At 32.5% G+C, this 22,882-nt stretch overlaps 3 protein-coding genes and 1 pseudogene across 7 annotated transcripts; 1 reads left to right on the top strand and 3 right to left on the bottom strand.

The window, feature by feature from the left end:
* Positions 1-6,237: 6,237 nt before the first annotated feature.
* Positions 6,238-8,961, bottom strand: LOC129320787 (probable disease resistance protein At4g33300). 5 transcript variants are annotated; one of them, XM_054966390.1, is made up of 5 exons: positions 8,832-8,961; positions 8,331-8,674; positions 7,698-8,047; positions 7,397-7,605; positions 6,238-7,264 (listed from the first exon to the last, which is right to left on the bottom strand). In XM_054966390.1, the coding sequence occupies exons 1-4, from the start codon at positions 8,950-8,952 to the stop codon at positions 7,446-7,448; spliced, it is 975 nt and encodes a 324-aa protein (XP_054822365.1). In that variant the 5' UTR covers positions 8,953-8,961; the 3' UTR covers positions 6,238-7,264; positions 7,397-7,445. The 5 variants fall into 5 exon arrangements, with proteins under 5 accessions (XP_054822365.1, XP_054822363.1, XP_054822364.1 ...); XM_054966388.1 differs by having other exon boundaries at positions 8,331-8,677; positions 8,832-8,960; XM_054966389.1 differs by having other exon boundaries at positions 7,397-7,602; positions 8,331-8,677; positions 8,832-8,960.
* On the bottom strand, positions 6,444-7,406 carry LOC129320431 (probable disease resistance protein At5g66900). The gene is made up of 2 exons (XM_054965889.1): positions 7,397-7,406; positions 6,444-7,264 (listed from the first exon to the last, which is right to left on the bottom strand). The coding sequence occupies exons 1-2, from the start codon at positions 7,404-7,406 to the stop codon at positions 6,444-6,446; spliced, it is 831 nt and encodes a 276-aa protein (XP_054821864.1).
* A 2,311-nt stretch (positions 8,962-11,272) lies between the features above and the next one.
* On the top strand, positions 11,273-12,993 carry LOC129320430 (beta-galactosidase 7-like; annotated as a pseudogene).
* A 1,732-nt stretch (positions 12,994-14,725) lies between these two features.
* LOC129320429 (uncharacterized) lies at positions 14,726-16,461 on the bottom strand. Its single transcript, XM_054965888.1, has 3 exons — positions 16,266-16,461; positions 15,982-16,205; positions 14,726-14,740 (listed from the first exon to the last, which is right to left on the bottom strand). The coding sequence occupies exons 1-3, from the start codon at positions 16,459-16,461 to the stop codon at positions 14,726-14,728; spliced, it is 435 nt and encodes a 144-aa protein (XP_054821863.1).
* Positions 16,462-22,882: the final 6,421 nt, after the last annotated feature.

Here is a 22,882-nt window from a genome sequence, read left to right as displayed (position 1 = left end):
TGATTTCAAATCAAGATAATTTGAATGTTCGGTTGGTAGTGATTATGTTTATATTAGAAAAGTGGTGAAATGTGAAATATTTATGTGATTTGAAGTGAAACATATGTGATATGATATGTTTAACTGTATATTATGCCATACTTTCATATAGTTGCATGTGATAGTGAGTAGTAGAGAGTTATTTTGTTATTGAGATTTTTATCTCACTCTTGTGGTTACCCTTTTTGAAGACAGAGCAATGATAAAGACAAAGGGAAAGAATCTGGATCGGCATAGTGTTTCTGTGGCTATGGAAACCTTTAAGTTTTTTGTAATGAACTAGTTTAATATGAATGTGTATATAACTTGCCATAAGGATTGCATACATGATTAAGTGGTAATTTTTAGAGAATTGTAGTGATTTTGTAAATCTTAGCCCATATGTGTGAATATGTTATGAAATGATAAACCGAGGCTAAGATATAGTTATGAATATGTTGTAAATATGATAGTGGTGAGAATGAAGTGAATTTGTGGTGAAATGCCAAGTGGATCAAATTATGCTAAATTGTGAAAAGTTGTGAAATGTGAAAATGGCCATTGAGTGGCCAATTTGTGATGTATGTGTATATATGTATTATAATGTGGTTAATCAGGTATAACAAGTCCTTTTGAACTTAGTTCAAGGCTTAATGTGGTTTAATGAGAGAGGGGATCGATTTAAATGCTTGGGTCCATTAAATTCTTTGAAAAAGTGGCTTTTTACACTCAAGTGTCCAAATTTTGATCAAGCCATCAGATCGTGTCTAAACCTATCTCATTAGTTAGCTTATAAGATAAGCTACGTGTGGGTGCTTGAATCACTCTAATCGAACATCGTATGTAAAAACGGCACATGCTAAAAGTTTGTCATTTGAGTTGTTAAATGATAGCTGCTCAAACTAACAAGTGCACTGCGGTGTATGGTGTCTCACGCTGCAGCACATGTCATAGAGAAGGTCAAGGCATGTGACTCTGTGCCACATGCCATGACGCATGGCCTCTAATCTAACCTTATTTTCTTATTTCAAATGCATGAAATGATTGTTATGAATGCATTTGATTTTTTTCCACTGCGTATGACTTTGATGTGTTATGATTTTGATGGTTTTATAAAAGAAGTCTTGGGCTCAAACTTTCAACCAAAGTATTTGATTACTGTATGGTATATGTAATGTGGTGATTTAGCTAATCCTTTTCTATATCAGGCAGATATAGAGAGGGTTACATTTGTTTTATAGTTCAGGCCACGTTTGGTTACTTACCCTCATGTACTTTGAGCTCACGCTTGTCTTTATAGTGTAAGCCGCATTTGGTTATTTACTCTCATGGACTGTGTGTCCACATTTTTACTTGTTTTGATAAGTTCCTATAATTATGAGTCTTAATTATGTGATGGATCTATTTTTCATTGGTTTTGATTAGTGACATATTTATAATTATTCAATGCAGTTATTTGCTTTGTTGAAATTAAATGATAATAACGTTTGATATGATAATTTAATAAATCAAGATTTTATTTAAAGTTTCATAGAGCCCTTTAATGTTGAAGTTTGTGAAATATTTATTTTTGAAAATTGTCATCTCTATCACAACCAATTATTTAAACTTTGCTTTCATACATATTTAATTATTTATTGTTTGGATGCTATTCATTGAAAATTATTTTTGATCTCAGATGCTAATCCTCCTATTGACCCTTAAGGACTTTTAGATGTGCTGGGTGAAAAGTTGATTGAAATTCTCCTTTTGATGTAATTATAAATACTTCTGGATTTTATTTTTGAAAATATGATTAGGGGCTCCACATGGACTATAGCTAGGGTCTTTATTTGTTATATATTTTGTTTCATGTTTAGAAGGAGCTAAGCTCTTAATTAATGGATTATTTTGTGAAAAATTATATATTGTGGAATTTTTAGGAGATCCTATTTAGAGGAGAGGTTCTGCTACAATTTCTACAAAAATTTTGAAGCTAGCTTCTATTTTAATGATTAGTATTAAGAATGTTAAAATTTCAATATAAAGATGAATTTATTTTAGAAATGGAATGCATTTCCAATTTGAGGATTACAGGGATATGTGATATGATTCACACCTCTTGCTAGTCATCCTCTATTTTTAGGACATGACATTAAGAGAAAAAGAAGTATCAAGAATCAAATCAAAGGTGTAATCAGAATGATAATATAGCCTTATTCAATGTCAACGAGAGTGAAAATGAGAAGTGCACAATGATTATCAAGTTGTTACATTCAAGAATGAGAGCAAGACAATGAAATTTGAGGGGGGGGGAACCTCATCAGCAACTCAATTTGCTACATGGAAGCAGATGAAGATCTACAAGTGAGTTGATTTGCTCCACCCGAGCCGATTTGCTCCACCCGAGCCGATTTGCTCACTTCTGAGATCATTAATGCCTTTGATTAGTCAAAGCTTTGGGCTATCGTTGTTGTTAGTCAGGCCATGATCATACAAGGCAGTGGTTGCATGAAGGATGCTGGGCGGAGTATCATCATCATCGCCATCACTATCACCAACAGAGGATTGTTGTAGTCATTGTTGGTAGAGGACTATTACCATCACTGGTGGAGGGTCAGTGAGTAGATGGCAAGATGGAAGAGGGAAGGAGAAGATAGGGGTAAAAGAGTCCAAAAAGAATATAAACCCATCACTTCTATCGATTGAGGCATGTGACCCACTTCCATCAATTTTGATGGTATTGGGTTCCATGGAGAATTAGCTTCCATGATACCAAATGGGCAAAAATATTGGTCCACTTCCACTTCTTTCCCTATAATTTGTTGCTACCAAATAGGGCATGAGAGCTTCAAAGGAAATGAAAATGGATAGATATGGCCTCCTTTTTATTTGAAAATTTTAAACTCATGAATTCACAAATGTAAATAAGAGTAATATCCCATTACTATGAAAACCCAATGGCACCTCTCACTTCCAGAGTGACAATTATGTTCATGTTAAATTGTATGAATTAGACCGAGACATGTGAGGTACCAAAATATGCTGTAGTTTCTTCTTTTACATGTATGTTTATCTGCTCATGTCGTTTGTATAAAGATGTGTAATATCTTGGAACTCTATCACAGGCGAAGTTCTTCAAAAATTTATACTCTTGAACATTAGATTGCAATAACTTCACTTATTGGGGTAGAAGCTTGTGCTTTGACCTTCCTCAATAATTGAAGAGGGGGCATATTATATTAATGAACCAAGCACAATGAATTAATTGCTTGTATGTATGTGTGTAAGTACATTAGTAAATGTGTATTGTGTTGTTTGCATTTCAACTCTTCTTTCATGATATGAAAATAGAAATTTAATACGATGTTTGCCGTCTCCTCAAATCAGTCAAGAAATTTGAAAAGAAAATTCCTTTTGTGCATTCAGGGGCATTGTACACGAAAGAGTTGTTTCATGGGGCATCAGGAGATAATAGTGCACTAATCTATTACCTTTATTAACGTGGGATGGCTAGCTCTACAGTAGATGAACAATTCTCCAGTTAACGACAAATCTCAATCAAATTCTAAATCTTCTCACTGTCTATTATAATATTATAATATTAGATATTCGAATATTATAATATCTCCCCCTGCGTAATTCGCGTCGGATTGGCGCTGTAGTAAAAACTTTTTTTAATAACATAAATTTAAATTTAAATTATATTTTATATTTTAGCTTTTTAAAATATAAACTATATTCACCCACTTAAAAATATAAAATATTTTTTAAGGAGTTAGAAGTTGAATGTTAAATGTTAAAAAAAATATAAGATTTTTTTTTGTTTCAAGGTGTGATTAATGTGCTTTTTTTAAAAAATCCTCATAATAAATAAGTCACTTTATATTTATTTTAAAATAACATATTTTATTAAATAAAGATAAATATAAAAATATAATATTAATTTAAAATAAATGACTACTTTATTAAGGGTAAAATTCAGTTAAAAATAACCTATATTTTTAAAATAAAATGTTAGTAATAATTTTTGTATATTATGTGAAAATAAAATAAATTATTATTTATATTTATATATTATAATAACTAAAAAAATTCTAATACTATACTAGGAATAAAAAATATAATTAATAGAAGTTATTAAAGAAATTAGAAGCTATAATTGTTTTTTTTTTGTGTCTTTTTAAAAAAATTAATAAAATTTAACTTTTCACTCTTTCTTTTTATTTTTATTAAATAATGTAGATTAATGTTTCCATGCATCGCACGGTATAAAATCTAATTATTTTAAAAATATATAAATTAATATTTTACATGACTAAAACTTTAAACTTTGTAAATGTATGAAGATTAAAATTTTAAAATAATTTATATTTTTGAAATATAGGGACCAATGTGTTAAATAATAAATAATTTAAATTATATGAATTGAGTTATATTAAGTTAAAATTTAAGAATTAAATTACAACTGAATTAAAATAAAAAAATTGAATTATATCGAGTTAAAATTTAAAATTAAGTTACAATATCAAAAAAATAAAATAAAATAAAAAATAACTTTAATTTTATTTTTTAAATGTATTATATGGAGTATTATTAATTCCAAACAATTTAATAATTTCATTGTCGTTATGAGAATTCACCAATCCTAATAAAAGTGCCAACCAGTAATGTACAAGATTGAAACTGATCGATGAGAGTCACGTGATTTCCTAATATCCCACGCGCAAGCACAACCAAGTGACCGACCAAATGCTCGCTCTCTCACTTTATTTGATTAACCAAAAGTTGGGCAACTGTTCCGTGCATTGTTGACTTTGACAATATATTCTCAATCAATGATAAATTATACACTTAATTATTAATCGTACTGATAAAATAGTTAAATAGACAGGAGATTTCGGCACAACCTCACACTATTCTTTTTATATCACTCATAATAATATATTAATAATTATGGGTAAATATTTACATTGATTTCAGATCAAACGAAGGCTCAAGGATGATTAAGAGACTCTTTTTTAATATCAATAAATTGGAATGGTTCAAATTAATCAAATAATTAAATTTTTAATAAACAATAGTAATAGTGATTAAATTAAATTTTCTCCTAGCAATAATGAGTAACTGATGTCTGTATCAGTACTAAAACGACAGCCTTATGAATTTTTGTTGTATGGTCGTGACGATTTTAAATTTCTAAATTTTATTTCCTCTATTTATTTCAAATTATGTAAATCTTTTAAGGTTTCAGCACATTGATTTGTAATCAACACCACAAAATATTAGCCCCATTGCCAAATCTATTTCTAAAACTTAATAAATGATCTTTGTAACTGCTACAATAAATAAGATTAATATTAAAGAAAATATTAATAAATAGTACTGTTTTAAATTTATAAAATGACATGTATAATGAACAAAAAGTTCTCCTAATTAAAAAGACATATTTTGAGACGGAGGAAGAGTCTTAGTTTACAGTAAATACAAATATCTGAAATACCATAATCAATATTATTTCAATGCATTAATTAAGCACCATAAATGGAAGGATGTGCATGCATAGTCAGCGCATATCAGACCCTCTAACCGAGCAATCTCTTGTACAAGTTTACTCTGCACTAATGATGATTTGTTCAAACTTAGTTTACACGAATATTGATACACATATCGGATACATATTCAATATATTGACATTTTAATTTTTAAAAAATAAAAAATACGATGTTTTTTATACGTGTATATATATATATATTTATCAAAAATATTGAAAATATAATTTTAATTTAAAAAATATTCAAATTAACATATATATATATATATAGTCCTTCATAATAATACCAAGTAAAATATACCCATTAATTATAGTTTTATTTTATTTATATCTAATTGCCTACCATCTAATCCTTATTAATAGGTATACTATCAATATTTTCTTCTTTTCGACTGTTATAAGATTACATTTTCACGTTTTTATAATTAAAAAAAATGTAATATGCATTCTCTTATCATGTTCAAAATTTTTTTTAATGAAAATCTAATACTTGACTTTAAAAGCAAATCAAAAAATAATATTAGCAATAAAAACTTTAATATTACAAGTTTTAATAACATTAATTTTTTTAAATTTTTATTTTCAAGTATCAATTAATAATTTAAAAGTATCGGATACGTATCGAAAATTAAAATTTTTAAATTAGAAAAAAATATTATCTTGATACTTTATGAATACATATCAAAGAAGTATTGATGAATATCGATATCGGATACAATATTGATATGGACATGTGAGGTAATTTTCAGGACAACCCAAAAAAACAAGCAAACAGACAAGCCAATCGACCAAAAGCAGGGAAAGGAATGTCTCGAGATGACTCAAAACTCAGAAGACAAAACAGCTTTGGTAAACCCAGAGTCCAAGGTTGAAGCCTGAGGAGAGATCATCTTCAGAAAAGAAAATTTAAGTCTGCATTTTGCGCGGCCTTCTTTATGTATAGTCCTCTGTTGAGACAAGCTTTGATATCTTCCCAATAAACATAAGTATTTTCGTCGCATATCACAATCTCTAATTGTTCCATGTGGACGACCGACTCTGGCAATTTATTTACTGGACAATTCGTCATATACAGCTGTTTTAGGCTCCTTAGCTCTCCCAAATTGTCCGGTAATTTCTCAAGCTTTATGCAGTATGAGATATCGAGAAAGATTAGACTCTTCAACCAAGTGATTGACTCCGGCATCTCCTTAAACTCAGCGCAGTGACTAATTCTTAGCAACTCCAACTTCTCAAGTTTCCAAATTTCTTGGGGAAGTTCAACAAACTTGTGGCAACTACTGATGCTCAGCTTCTTCATTGTGGTTATATTGCAAAACCCAGCAGGCAACCTCTCCAAATCTTTGCAATAATCAATGTTCAGCTCAACCAGACTCGGCATTGCTTTTGAGAATTCCAAAGAGTTGTCTTCAAAAGCCTCCCTCACTTTACACATGTAAAGAGATAACTTGCGCACGTTCTTCAGTTTGCATGGGTAAGGAAGTGAAACCTGCTGCAATCTGATCCTCCTCAGTTTCCCTAGAGAAGCAAGCAGCCCTGGGTTTGTGAATTCAGTTTGATATTCCACACCATAATTGGTGAGAATAAGAACCCTCAGGTTTCTCATTCTTTTAATGGATTCAGGCAACTTGAACTCTCTAGCCTTAAGATTCAAAATCAGAACCACAGCACCAGCTGCTTGATTTTTGAACCATTCTGGAGCAGCGTTTTGATCTGTATAAAAATGTGGAAGAAGGTGAATGGGATAGCATTAAAAGCTATCTTATATTCATTTCGATTGTAAAGTGCGTGAGACTGTGCATAAGTAAGACAATAATAGAGATGGAAAGAGGTAATTAAACAAACCAGTTGACATTGACAGCATAGGAGCATCTACTCTGCGCTTGGGCCACCACTAAGGACGCTGATGATTTCCAAACATGTCAAGGATCAGTCTTCCCTTACTCTCAGCTGGTTCCTCGTTGCTTGTACGGATGGCCAGCTCTCTCAAAAGACCATGCTGCATGAGCAAGTGGTTACTGTAGTAATTGTCCAGATCGCTACCACCAGCCCTGCTTAAACAAACAAAACTCAAATGTGAGAATATCAAAAGCCTGAGCGTGAATTTGAAGGTAATAAATAATATTGCAGACACAAATTTAATTACCTTGGCACTTTGATCCTGGCAGCAAAACCCAGGGCTATTAATTTGTAGATGGCGATCATAGCAGATATACCAAGTTCATCTAGTTCGTACAGTTCAATCCACATGTCTATTAATGCAGTGATGGGGATATCTTGATCTTCAGTGAATAACCCAAGGTCCATAAAAAACTCCTTGTTGGATTCATCTAAGAAATCTTGGAGACGAGCACGCAAGTCTTCATTTGAATCAAGAATAGAGCCACCTCGCGACAAATCTGACTGCACCTTTTGAAACTCTTCAATAGGCTTCCTTCGGAGGTCTCGAGCCATGAATTCAATAGCCAAAGCTAAGCCCTTGCAGCCGTTAACGATCTGCATTTAAGTGGAACCAGATACAACCAGTGACTCCAGTTAGTTAAGGTTATGCCTTTTCCTTCCTTTTGTGTATCAAATTATTTCCTGCTCATATTATTATCATATTTTCTGTCTAACCATACATCTCTAAAAAATCAAAGCAAATAATAAAGAACTCTATAAAGATGAAATGAAATTATTCAGTTCTGACTTTTGACACATCATATTTATGCAACATCTCATGGCTCATCCAGACAAATCAAAGAATCCTGATATGTGTGTGTGTGTGTGTGTGTGTTACCTGACGAAGCATTTCACGTATTCGACGGTCACCAAAGTCGATGTCACTTGGTCGAACAAAGTGAAGGAAAAGGATTTCTGCATCTTCGGGAGAAAGCAATTCCATGCTGTATGTGGTGCCAAGCGTTGTAATTTGACCTCTTGAAGTCACCAAGATTTTAGAATCCGGTGATCTTGAACCCGTTAACCACTCAATGATATTTTCCCAGTCAGACAAAACATCATCCAGTACCAATAGTACCGGATATGCTTGATTGGACAATTTTTCTTTCAATTTCATGAACGCTTCTCTGCTTTTACCCTGCGACCCCATCTTCTCAAAGATGATGCTATTGTTGAATTTATCTGCTGAAACAAAAAGGAATGAATTGCCATTAACTTCAAGATATAAATGTTTCCTGTATAGGAACTTTACTGGGAGCATGTTTCATGTTTCCTCATATATGTTTGATATAAAAATGTGCTTACTCTGTTCCAATTAGAGATAAACATTTTATGTTACCTCTGACGTCATCGTCATGACACAGTGTTTCAGCCAAAGTGGTCTTTCCAGATCCCGGCAAACCAATCAAGTTCAGGACCTGCTGATTGTCATGAAGCAGCACATACTTCAAGCTGTACATAGTTCGACATTGACCATCCAACTTCACCGTATCCCTAATTTCGGGGAATATGGATTCGCTGTTACTATTAGCAGTCTTGGGCTGCAACTGCGATGGTTTGGCTAAGCTTAAAATCAACACGCATCAGATAGGTTAGCATCATCCCTTGCATCTCAAAGGCGAAGAAACTCTTGACGGACTGATACGCTTCATCATATTCGCCAAGAAAACATGAGGCAAAGCAGAAATTTGACCAAGTGAGTTTTTGTTTGTCCACATCCTCTTGGCTTGCTTCGTTCATGTCCTTCAGCTTCTGTATGAGTTCAGTTACCATAGTTGGGAGATCCATCGTCTTCATGCCTCGTTCCAAGTGTTCAAGCAACGGACGCAGATTCGTGGTGGTGGAGGGGAGGTTTTTGAGAATATTTTTGGCCTCTAGACCTTTTGACACAATGCTCACAGCACTCGACACCGATCCCAAAAGGCTTGAAACAGCTTCCATTGGAGTAGAACAGTACAAGAGCCTCCCTTCCCCCCCCCCCCCCACCCTCCCAAAAAATTGTGAGCGTCTGAGCGATGTCATCGAAAATGACTATATATAGACTGGAGTTGACCCCAGTCAATTTTTTTTTTTTTAAAGGCAAAATGGATCTGATCGGATTAAACAAGCGGCAGCTTAGAAGGGAGAAAAATTATTAAAAAATTAATTACTAATATGTCTCTACATATTTGACTTATTACAAATAAATTCCGCGTCGAGTTATGTGAAAAGAGCAATCCTTATATAAAAAGGTGCATCACCCCATTCATGATATTTTATATGTTATTATTTTTAATAATTTTATTTTTATAATAAAACATTTATTTAATTTTTTATATTTTCTTTTTTTATTATTATTAATATCAGAATTGATTTACATTAATATTATTTAAATATTATGTTTTTATTGAATAGATTATGGATCATGTGATACATCAAATCTCTCTAAAATTTTTTCAATGCAAAAATAGTACAAGATAACTTATAAATCTTTTAAACTTGACTTGTAAATAAGTAAATTAATGAATTGAATACTACTCACACTTAGAGGTGGAAGTAGATTATGCTTCTATTAAAAGCCTACAATCTGGCTTACAGCTTGACCTACTTTAAGCTTATCATAATTTATTTACTAAACAAGCTAGATTAGGTTTAAATTTTTAATTTAATCTAGACCAAACTTATTTTTATAAGGCCTAATATATGGGTCTAACGACTGATTTATTTACATATATATTATTATTATGAAATATATTATACAGATATCACTTTCACCGTCATTTTTAATCAATTCATTCATTTTTATTTCTAGTTTGTTACTAAATTGTGACTAAATTGATGCTGACAACCCAAAGCTATGATATGTTTTTTTTTTTAATGGAAGCCATTGCACGTGTTTTTGTTGACTGGATTCGTACCATGCCTGTGAATATATGGGCAAAAGCTGTTTTTTTCCCCCCGGAGGATTCTATGTACTGATGGTATAATTCAGCACTTTGGATAAGTATCACGGTCAACTTAAATTTTGATTTGCTTGATCATTATTTTAAGTTTTTTTTATTCAATCTTTTGGATTGTTAATTTATATTTACATTATATCTCAGCTTATAATGTGTATTTCTTCCTTAAAAGAAAATTGCATAATTTAATGTCAATTTTTTTTCCATACCATTTCTTTATTGATAAACTCATTTTTTAATTTTTTTTCTTTTTCTTCACATTTAAAGAAATTTACTATAATTTAATTCCTTCATATTCAAAAACATTATAATTACAACAATATGATTTAGATGTCTGTTTGCTAATGATTATTCTAACTTTTTTATAATGTCTATTTATAAATCATTCCTTGATTGAATAAAATGAAAGTGTTTGCTCCCCATGCATAGCATCAAGGGTAAATGCTAATTTCCTAACAATAGAAAAGTTACAGCAATTACCAATAGAAAGCATGTCACAACGAATAAAGCACTTGCCCTGGGCCTACAAATTTATAATATTTTATCCAAAACGACAAAAGTTTAAGAAATCAATCTTTGTTATTTTACTATTTTAAAGTGTATACCGCACCTAAATACACTAGTTGTTTGGTTTAGAAGTTAGGATAGATCATGATCTATTTTAAAGGTCAACCCAGTAATATTAGTTATTTATATATATTTTTTTCTAATAAAATAGAACTCGTTCAACCAAGCTAACAAATTTTAAGATTTTCGATACTTCAACACAAGGCTTTTTAGTTGTATATAAACTCAAACATATTTTCAAGAAGAAATCACAAAGTTGAGGAATATCTTAACAATGGGTTCTTCCTCATCTTGGGATAAGATCATCATTTTCATCATTTCATTTCTTGGCTTATGCCCTGCCACAGAGGTATCATATGATGGAAAATCTCTCATCATCAATGGAGAAAGGCGCATCATTTTTTCTGGAAAAGTTCACTATCCACAAAGCACAGTGGAGATGTGGCCTGGTATTATCCAAAAGGCCAAGGATGGAGGTCTTGATGCCATTGAAACTTATGTCTTTTGGGATCGCCATGAACCTGTTCGACTTGGATTTTGTCAAATTTTTCAAGCTAATCGAACAAGCAGGACTATATGCCATTCTAAGGATTGGTCCTTATATTGGTGCGGAGTGGAACTATGGAGGCTTCCAACTGTGGCTGCACAAAATGCCAGGGTTGAATTGAGAACTGATAACCAAGTTTTCAAGATGAAATGCAGGTTTTCACTTCAAAAATAGTGAACATTGCCAAAGAGGCCAAGCTCTTTGCATCACAAGGAGGACCCATTATTCTTGCACAGATTGAGAATGAGTATGGAAATATCATGTGGGGTTATGGAGATGCAGGGAAGGAATATGTGAAATGGTGTGCTCAAATGGCTCTACCTCAAAACATTGGTGTTCCATGGTTTATGTGCCAGCAAAATGATGCTCCAGAGGGAATAATCAATACATATAATGGGTACTATTGTGATACTTTTCAACCCAACAACCCAAAAAGAGTGTGGTACGAAAACTGAACTGGATGGTTTCAAAAACGGGGTGAAAGGAATCCCCACAGGACTGCTGAAGATGTTGCTTACTCAGTTGCTCGTTTTTTCCAGAATGGTGGGGTGCTCAATAATTATTACATGTACCACAGAGGAACAAAATTTGGACAAAATGCTGGTGGTCCATATATTATATCTTATGATTATGATGCACCAATCGATGAGCATGGAAATTTGAATCAACCAAAATGGGGGCATCTTAAGCAGCTTCATGCGGCAATAAAACTGGGGGAGAAGATTCTCACCAACGGCACAAGAACTCACAAGGATTTTGGCAATTCAATCATGTTGACCATATATATTAGTAACAGCACTGGAGGAAGATTTTTCTTCTTGAGCAATGCCAATGGACGCCAAGATGCATATATAGATCTACAAGATGGTAATGACAAGCACTTTGTGCCTGCTTGGTCTGTGACCATTATCGATAATTGTAGTAAAGACATCTTCAATACTGCAAAGGTTAGATCTCAAACGTCAATAATGGTGAAGAAAAATGACGATAACGAGTCGCCTCCTGATAAACTCACATAGGCATGGTGACCAGAAGCCATGAAAGATACCATGAAGGGAAATGGGAAATTCAAAGCAAACCAACTTCTTGAACAAAAAGACTTGACATTAGATGCCAGTGACCACTTATGGTACATGACTACTATTAGTATTAAAGACGCATCCATTTGGAAAAATGCAACCCTTCAAGTGGACACCAAGGGTCACGTTCTTCACAGTTTTGTCAACAAAAAATATGAAGGGTCTAAATTCAACTAATGGGGGAATGGATTCATATTTGAGACACCTATTTCCTTGAAATGAGGAAGAAACATTATAACTTTTCTCAGTGCAACAGTTGGACTTGGGAATTACAGTGTAAAATTTGATCTAGTAAAGACTGGGATAGTAGATGGAAAGAGGAAAGAGGGAGCCATTTTCACACGTGATGAAAGCAAGACCAGCTTGTGAAGGAAGAAGACGAACCCATTTTCGCAATCGTCTTATAGCTAGAAGTTGAACCCATTGTCACGATCATCATCAATTTGATGTAGGTAGGAATTTGTGAAGGAAGAATGCCTACCTTCAAGCCAACTTGCACCCAGCTTTGAGCTTTAAAGAATCAAATAGTTTGATCTCATAAAACTAGGTAAATGATGAGATTGGTTTGCATATACTCCTTGTTAATAAGTTAATCTGGTGTTTTATTATTTGTTGATAGAATAGGGTTGTCTATTTCTCTCTTTATGGGTATATCAATCATGGGTATTCTCTCTCTTTCTTTCTCCCTCTCTCTCTTGACCGATATATTTATCTTGGGTGGTCACTAGCCTTGCATTAGTGATAGTATGTTCAAGAATATAGTGCTACTTGGTTGAGCTGATAAGTCTATCATGAGATAGTAAGATATGTTGTTAATAGTTAAAGCATAAGTTATCAACATGCTATGGGTAATTGTTAATATGTTGTGTGTAGTGCAAGTTGAGAATATCTTGTGTGCGTTGTTAATAGATAAAGCTCAAGTTGTCAATATCTTATGGATAGTTGTCAATACATTATTTGTAGTACAGGTTGACAATATCTTGTGTGTTGTTAATTGCTAAAGTTTCAGTTATCAATATGCTATGAGTAGTTGTCAATATGGTGTGTGTAGTATAGATTGACAATATTTTTTTTGTTTATGTAGCTGATATCTTTTTGAAAATGCATATGGTATTTTTTTTGTAAAGGCATATGTTATTTTTTTATAAATTCATCTGAAGGTGCAGTATATCCATGCAACCAATGTATTTATTTTTAGAATGGGTTATCAATATTATGTAAATGCATGGATGATGCTTCTATAGCTGCTCTATATGTTGAAGTTATAAATATTGATGTAAGCCCTGTTGACAATGAATGAATAGGAACTTGTCATTCTCCCTTGCCCAGTTGTTAATGATTGACATGCAATAATTGTGCATTTGCTTAGATCTGTGTTACACTTTAAACATGGCAAGTTGTGAATATCCCTCATCCAGTTGTCATTTCCCCTGCCTAACTTGTTAATCCCCCCTGCCTTGTTGTCATTCTGCCTTGCCCAATTGTGAATGACAATTGTGCATTTACTTAGATCCATGTTACACTTAAAACATGGCAAGTTGTGAATGTCTCTCACCCAATTATCATTCCCCCTGCCCAGATTGTCAATCCCCCCTACCCTATTGTCATTCCCCCTTGTCCACTTGTAAATGACAATTGTGCATTTGCTCATATCCTTGTTACACTTTAAACATGTCAAGTTGTAGATATCTCTCACCCAGTTGTCATTCCTCATACTCAGCTTATCAATCCCCCTTATGCTATTGTTATTTCCCTTTGCCTACTTGTCAACAATTGTTGGCCCAATTAAAACATTTTAACTTGTGAATACCATGATATAAGCATTAAATCTAGTAGTGAACATTGATATTAAGCATGTACATATTTTGTAATATTCAAAATTATTGAGTCTAAAAAAGTGATAACACTGCATAACAAAGTAAGTAAATTTACAAAGTGCAATATCCTAAATACTTCTACCCCCTAAAATGATATACACAGCTTAGTAACCCTTCTATCTTCTCTTTTTGTCTTTATGGGATCTTGATAACATAAACATTATAATGGGTTCCTTCTCATTGTTGCAATGATTGACAAGCCACCACAATAGTTCAATCTTCTTCTATTGGAGGTCATCCTGTAATAAAGTATACATGTCAGAAAGATCATCAATGTATAGTTTTCATGTTATACTTAAGTGGTAGACAAAACATTCATACATTTGAGTATTTTGGCATGACATAACAGTCGCCATCCAAGTAAGTGTTATCCTATGACTATAACCATATGATGATGTGAACACCACCAGAATGACTGCAATCAAAATTTTGGCATAAGTACTAAATTAGTCAACTCAATTGCAACAACGACAAAATCAAACGTAAGTACTGAATCAATAATACTCATGCATCCTTCTACACTCAAACTTTAAGCCACATAACATCTGGCTTCATGTCATCCTTAAATAAATTTGGTTTAACAGCAAGGAGCGTTTAATGGTAGCAATCCCTTTGCACAAAAGTTAACAATGTCCATTAATAACTTTGCATAAGGAAATGATAAGTAAATATAAAGCAAATGACAAGTGCAAACATACACAAGTATGTGCCAACTTTTCCTTTACATCCACTTGTCCTATTTTTTTCCTCTTTCTCATGACTGGCTTCTTGCCCTTTTGAACATTTTCATCCTCTTTCTTTCTCCTTTCATACTCAAAAATGCTAACTAATGCATCCAAGATATAGAAGCTTTTAGTCTTGGTCTTGAACACATAGCACCACCAATGACCAACAAATAAAGCAAGGCCATGTATAAAGTCACAATCTCCAATATTATATCCTAAATACTCAGGGAGTATTTCTCTGTTGTTGTCTTTAACGGTCCAGGCCTAAGGGTTATGTACCATTTTAACCATGAACTCTAAACCAAAAATGTGCCTCCTAACTCTCCTTTCATTCTCTTTTTGGTCTCCAACCAATGTTTTAGTAACCATTGTCATAAACTATAATTAGTGAAATAGTGTCACAAGAGCATTAAGTTAATATCCAAACAATGTCAAAAAATTATTAACTACAATTTGCATACCCTATCACTGATTCATCTAGTTCTACTAAGACATTGAAGTTCAGCACAAGTTAAGAAATATCCATGCATATGCATAAAGGTCCTGTTGATGAAAACCAATAGCCTTTCATTAGAAACATAGTTCACTTAGTGTGTGATCCTCTATTTGACCAGGTTTTACCCAGGGAGACTTCACGGCAGGTCTTTTATACCTTTGTGATCCCCTATGTTCCATTACTTCTACTATTTGTAGTTCTCTATTTCCTTTTACTGCTTCTATTTTTTTTTTTTTGCTTCATCTTCATGTATATTTACCTCTTCTACTTCCCCCTCCGCTTGAGAATCTTCTTTATCCATACTTTCATGTATACAATTGGTCTCCTCTCCTTTCCCTTCTGCTTCTTTCTCTTCTCTGTCATCCCCATCCCCTTTAAATTTTTCCTCATCTCTTACTTTATCTTTATCTTCACCTTCTTCAACATTTTCCTCATCTGCTTCTTCATCTTCTTCTTCACCCTCTTCCAAACTTTCCTCATAAGCTTTTTCATATTTTTCTTCACCATCTTCTTCCTCATCATCTTCTTTATATTTTTCTTCACCCTCTTTTGAATTTTGCTCATCAACTTCCTCATTTTCTTCATCCTCTTCTTTAAAATGCTCAAGTGCTTCTTCTTCTATTTCATCACCCTCTTCTTTTATCTTTTCAATATTTTCTAAATCCCCTAAAAGTTTCAATAGTAGGTTCATTAGCTTCTCACCAAGTGTAGACACTACTCTTGCATACATCTTTCTCATTTCCTACAAAACAAATTGTGTCTCCGTATGTCAAAATTGATACATAAATATAGGACCACTTTCTATACATACCAGGTGACTAAAAGCACATGTTGGGTAAAACTTAGTAGATGAACTACAATCTGCACTCATAGGATCATGCAATATGTTCTAGATGCTCTTCTTCTCTACCTTTACTCTTTCAACAATTTTCTCCTCATCTTAATATGGGAGGGCATCATCGAGCTTAGGTCTTTCTTCTTGGTTAAGAGAAAAATATTGGAATCAATAAACATTCATAAAATTTGACACATTACTTTCAAGATATAATGATTCGCGTTCTATTAATTTATAAATTACAACTACACACTTACCATAAGAAAGTAGATGCATCCTTCAACATTCTTCCTTCCAGTTATCTTCCCTTTACTGAGTTATTGCTTTCACATATATACTTTATTGCATAATTCATTAAACACATATGTTACCCAATCATATTTATCAATTACTTTACGTGTTTCATATACAACCTTCAAAATATGATCACTGACCCTTATACTTGCTGTTAGACACAACATAGTTCCCAAAGTATAATTAAGAAAAACAACTTAAACTGAGCATCCTTTTTCCCATATGTGATCATTTTCAAAATCTTCTTGTAGGGCATTCTAAAGTAATTTTCCTTCAATTTCTTGAATGATTTGTCATTAATATCTGTATCTCCAATTACCTCCTTACCATCATTCCTTATGCCTATCAACTTTTGCACATCCTTTACATTTATTTTTTTCACACTCCCTCTAATTCATATTTCTTATGTTAGGGGGTTTAAGTGCTCACATCAACTCTTCATAAATATCTCTATGTATTTTTTTGCATTCTATATTAACTAGTTTGTCAAACCTAATCTTCTCACACATTTTTCTTAGTTTGTCCTTTCTCTTAACATACTTTGCAACTTTTGAAAACTGACTGGGAGAGTAACGAGTATGAAAGAGTATGATATATTTTGTAGATGTCTCTCCTCTCTCCTCTTTTGCTTTCTTGGAATATTATTCCCTCTTTACTATTGACAACTTCTCCCATGCTTTTAACAAATCTTCCTGTCCTTTCCTAATCAATTTATACTTGCCTTTATTCTTCTTATAGAATTCTTTAACAAATGTTGCATAACTAGAAATATTTTCCTTTCTTTCTCTATTCATCTTCAACTGGCTAAAAATGCACAAAGTTTAATATTAGGGAAAATCAAAATCACAACAACACATGTGACACATGTCGCACCTGAAAAAATACGACGCGAACAGCGCGAGACCGAGGGCCCCAACCTTCGCAGCGGGAATCGGATCGAATGAGGAGTTGCCACCAAGATTTTGAGGAAAATCTCAGGAAACTAATTAATGGAGGATAAGGGTGATCTGTGAAATCAAAGAATAGGTTCAGGAGTCAGTTGAGTGTGAGGAAGGTGTTAGGCACCCTACAACACTCGTTCGTGAGAACGGTTACCTAAAGTTTGTTGTGCTATATTAACATAGTTTTAAAATTATTTTAATTATCCCTTTTATATTCACATGTTTGATATAAAAATGATTAGGTGTGAAGTGTTTATTTATTTATGAGGGAAGACAGACTTGACTCAAAATCTGACTCTGAGGCCTACGTACCCTATGATGGGGATCAAAGTCCACGTAGTTCGGACTTAAAAGTTTGTTAGTGAAAATATTTTTGAATAGAAATTAATTAGAAATAATTCACAATTTTGCAAATAAAACAATTTCTGAAATTTTGATATGTGTGTTTTAAATTGCAAAAGGTAATTTAATTTCAATTATTTTCTCAATTTTTGAATTTTTGGAATAAAGAAGGAAAAGAGTTTAAAATTAAAATTATTTTTCTTTTATGTTTTATGTTTAGGAATTTTAACTACTATACCTGCAGAGCCTTATTGATTCATATAGTACTGCAGTTGTTCTAAATATCTACAGAGATTTCAAAATCTCACACGATAAAAAAATTTAATAATTTAATTTATTTATTTTTAAATGCTAGTAATAATTTATTGAAGCATGTATGTACATGTTTCTTTTAAAGAATTTTAATCATCATACCTGCATAGCCTTATTGGCTTATACGGTAATATAATTATTCTAAATATCTACGGAGATTCTAAAATTTTACACGATAAAGGAATTAAATTTAAATACATCTTTAATTTAATTAATTTAATATAATATATATATATATATATAAAAACTTAATCATTATATCTGCAGAGTCTTATTGACTCATATGATAATATGATTATCTTAGAAGTCTACAGAGATTCAAAAATTTCACATGACTAAAAGATATAATTGGTGAATATGATTACAATTTAAATACGTTAATATGATTAATTAATTTTTCTAAATTATGTATTATCTCATATTTACAAAAATTATTTATTTATTATAAAAATTGATAATCAATACATCTGTGAGGACTTATTATCCCCACGATGATGTGATTAATTTAAGTCTCTACAAAGATTCTTGAAATCTCACATGAGACTTAAATAAATTATTAATTTGGATTATAAAAGGAGAGTTAATTTTAATATATAAGTTTTGCTCTTATATTTGCGAAATCTTATTGATTTACACGACACGAGATTATCCTGAATATCTGCAGAGATTCAAAGTCTCACACGATAAAAGGATTAAATAATATTCACTTTGAATATATTTTAATATGTAATTATATAACACATATTTTTTAATATAGAAATCTTAATCGTTATACCTGCGAAACCTTATTGACTCACGCAGTAGTACGATTATCTTAAAGGTATATGGAGTTTTAAAAATCTCACATGACCAAAAGATATAATGGGTAAATATAATTATAATTTAAATTTATTAATTTAATTAATTAAAATTATAAAAATGTTTTTATTTTATTTACAAAATTCATTTATGTAATATGTACAAATTGAGAATCATAATATTTGCGGAGATATATTATCCTACATGATGATGTGATTAATTTAAGTCTCTACGAAGATTTTTAAAATCTCACATGAGACTTAAATATTTATTATAAGATTGATTCTCATACCTGTGAAATCTTATTGATTTACACAGTATGAAATCATTCTAAATGCCTACGGAGATTCTTAAAATCTCACATGACAAATAGATAACCAAAACATTTGCATTTGCAGTCGGTGCATAATATTAAGATTGGCTAAACAATTCAAACAATAAAGGCAATGGAAAGAATAGAAAAATAAACTATTTTGAAAATTCATTATTCTTTTGACTTGAGGATGTATTCTTCAAGGTTTTTCAAATTGGCTTAATGCTCAAATATGGCTTTTGAAAGAAAATAATGATAATTATGGTTATAGCATCGGACAATTAGAATAAACAAAATTCACATATCATCACCATCATTAATCACTCAATTTATTTCCCATGACAATCAAAATCAAGTTCGTGTCTTAAAATTATTTGTGGATTAATATGAATATTCTTAATTTTTCCAAAATAATATGATCATTTAAATGAATGAAGCAAGCATGCAAAATTTTTCAAAGAACTATAAAATTTTAAACAAGAAAAAGCTAAATCAAAGCCATGACCAAGTTGTGCGTGTAAAAGATGACCATAAAGAATGGAACAAGATTATACTTGACATTGCACATGATCCCACTCTTCTTGTACTCAACAGATAGATATTTTAAAAACTGATTGATACACATTTTTGTACCTTAATCAGATTCTTCAAGAGCTCGTCGGATGACAAGTCGTTGTTCTTCTTTGGTAAGAGATCCCTTCTTGATGCCAAGCTTGAGGTAGTTCTTCCACAATTTGACATAAGCACAAAATAATGCATCCTTCTCAGCTCTCCAATGTTGCCTCTCCTTTATTTCCAAGTGTGAATCCTACTGCCCATTTTCTAACAACTTGGTAACAACTTGACTCGTCTCCGACGCATCTCCTGCTCTATTTTTCTTTCCATTTTCTTGTCTTGTTTCTCTCTTCTCTTCCTCGGTCTCTCCCTTTTTGTGTGTTGCTTCCTCTCTCTCCTCATGTTCTTTCCTTCCTCCTGCCTTCTCCTTCTCTGCTTCACGTGTTCTTTCCTTCCTCTCACGGTCTGTCTCTTTTTTTAAGTTTTTGGATCAGTACTCTATTTTTTTCATTTCTTCGTCCAGCTATGTTGTGCTCCTCTCAGTTTTTCTCTTCCTTTTCTCCTGTACCTCTCATCTCTTGTTTTCCTCATCTGTTCTCGGTCTCTCCAACCCATCTACATGATAATCACGATCACAAGAACTTCTTTCACGTCTATCATAGTTCGACTGTGATTGAGAAAGAGACGGGAGATGTATGCATGCATGCTCTATTTCTGCGTTCTCTTCTTTTCTATGAGTGTGCTCTTTTTTTCTTTCATTTTTCTCTCCTCCTCCCATCAAAAATTTGGTCTCTCTCTCGTTTAATTTTCTTTCCTCCGTTTTCCTCTTTAGGAATCCTCTTCTTCCCCTGCCACTGCTCTCTCTCTCTCTTTCTTCTTTTCGTACTCCTCCTCTCAGCCTCCTCTCATTCTTTTTCTGCGTCTCCTTCTCGTCTTTTATTTCTCCTTCAGAATGACAGTCCCTATTTTCTTTCTCTCAGACTCTTTCTACTCTCTGTCACTGGGTTTTCTTCGCCTCTGCTTTTCATTCTCTCTCGGTCTCCCTCCTTTCAGTCTTAGCTCTCTGTTTCATGTCCTTCGGTCCCTATCCCTCTATTTTTTACCTTCTTTCATCCTCTCTTCGCTGTCCCCCTTTTATGCATGCTACGTTTCTGCCTTTTATTACTGAAGCTCGGGATCTTCCTCTTGGGTGAACGTCTGGGTTCCCTCTGCTCTCACTGATCTACTCTTGCATGTGTTTCCTTTCTCTTGTCCAGTCTTTTTTGCGTCTAATGTGTTCTGCTTCTCTTTCACTGGTGTTTTCTCTCTGCTTGCTGAAAATCTATGTGCGTGTATCATGGTTGCTTGCTGCTTCTTTTGCTGCGTTTTTTTGCTCGCTTGTGGGTGCTGTTTCTGCATTTTATGTCTCTGTTTTTGCTGTTTTCTTCTTTTTCTGCTACATGGCCGAAAGTGTGTGTGTGCACATGTGTTTCGTGTGTTCTGATGCTGCATGTATCTGTTTCTTTTTTTTAGCCATTTTTTAATGCCTTTTTTATTAATTAGATTGAGGGAGAGAAAGAAAAGTCTAATTTTAAAACAAATATTTTTAAATGAAAAATAAAATATTTAAGGAGAGAAAATTAAAAATAGTTGAGTCTCAAAAAATTGATTCCTAATATCTTTGAATAGTTGGGATAATTTGAGAGAGATTTTTAAAAATTTTAAGCAAGATTTTTTTGAAAATATAATCCTAAAAAAGGATTAAATTTTATTTTTGTATTTTTTATAATTTTTGATTATTTATTATTAAATTTAAAAAAATGTCCAGATAAAATACAGTGTTCACGACACACATTAATCCCCTACATGTACGATTATACATGCATGCCTGTCAATTTCCTAAGTGAACTTATTAATATCCTAACCCTACTTATCATGAGCAAATAACCATTTACTTATTAATGCCCTATACACTACATGTCAATTTCCTAAGTCAAGTTGTTATTTGTAACATTTAAAAAATTTTAAGACTCAGATTTATTTTAAAAATAAAATAAAATATCTATAATTAAATTAAAATTAAGAATTATTTGATAGAGGTCCAGAGTTTAAATTTTTCTCAGCAAAAGTTTGGTTTTATTTGATTTTTAACTATGAAAAAAATTACCAAAGTTGACCCGAGCTTTTGTGTTATAATAAAAAATGTTGTATCCTTTCTTGAAATTTTCTCTAAAGTGTTAGATCAACATTTTAAAGAGAAACTAGACGCAGAAATGAAATAGAACAAAGAGCAAAGGAAAGAAACAAATGCACGAGAGAGAGAGAGAGAGAGAGAGAGAGAGTAAGAAGGAAGAGAGGAGAAAGAGAGGGAGTTAGGTTTGGATTTAGGAGGCTTTATGACCGTTGCGAGCTCGGCTACACAATAGGTAAACTTCCTACTTCAATCCTCTTCCTTCCCTCTTGATTTTCTTCAATTTTTGTAAGAGGAAATTTTTGAAATTTGATCGAAAAGGGTTTATTCTTGTAAGCTTTAGTTTTCTTGGATCCTTGGAAGGTTATTTTGAGTTTTTACATGATGCCCTAATATTTTAAGCGGGTAATTGGATGAAAAATGGAGTTTTAGAGCAAAAGTCAAACATCAAGAGGTTGGATTTTGCTCCTCAATAGTTTAAGTCTATTGATTTAGTTATAATTTTGCTATTTAAGCTCAATAAGATTTAAATTAAGGTTTGGTTTTCAATATAAGGGCTAATGGTGAAAGTTGGTGACACTAAGTGAAGGTTTTTAATTG

This window comes from Prosopis cineraria, unplaced genomic scaffold, assembly GCF_029017545.1.
Source record: "Prosopis cineraria cultivar Desert tree isolate PC_DT_omini unplaced genomic scaffold, ASM2901754v1 PC9, whole genome shotgun sequence".
NCBI classification, from domain to species: Eukaryota; Viridiplantae; Streptophyta; class Magnoliopsida; order Fabales; family Fabaceae; genus Prosopis; species Prosopis cineraria.
This window is presented reverse-complemented; position numbering and strand designations above follow the sequence as displayed.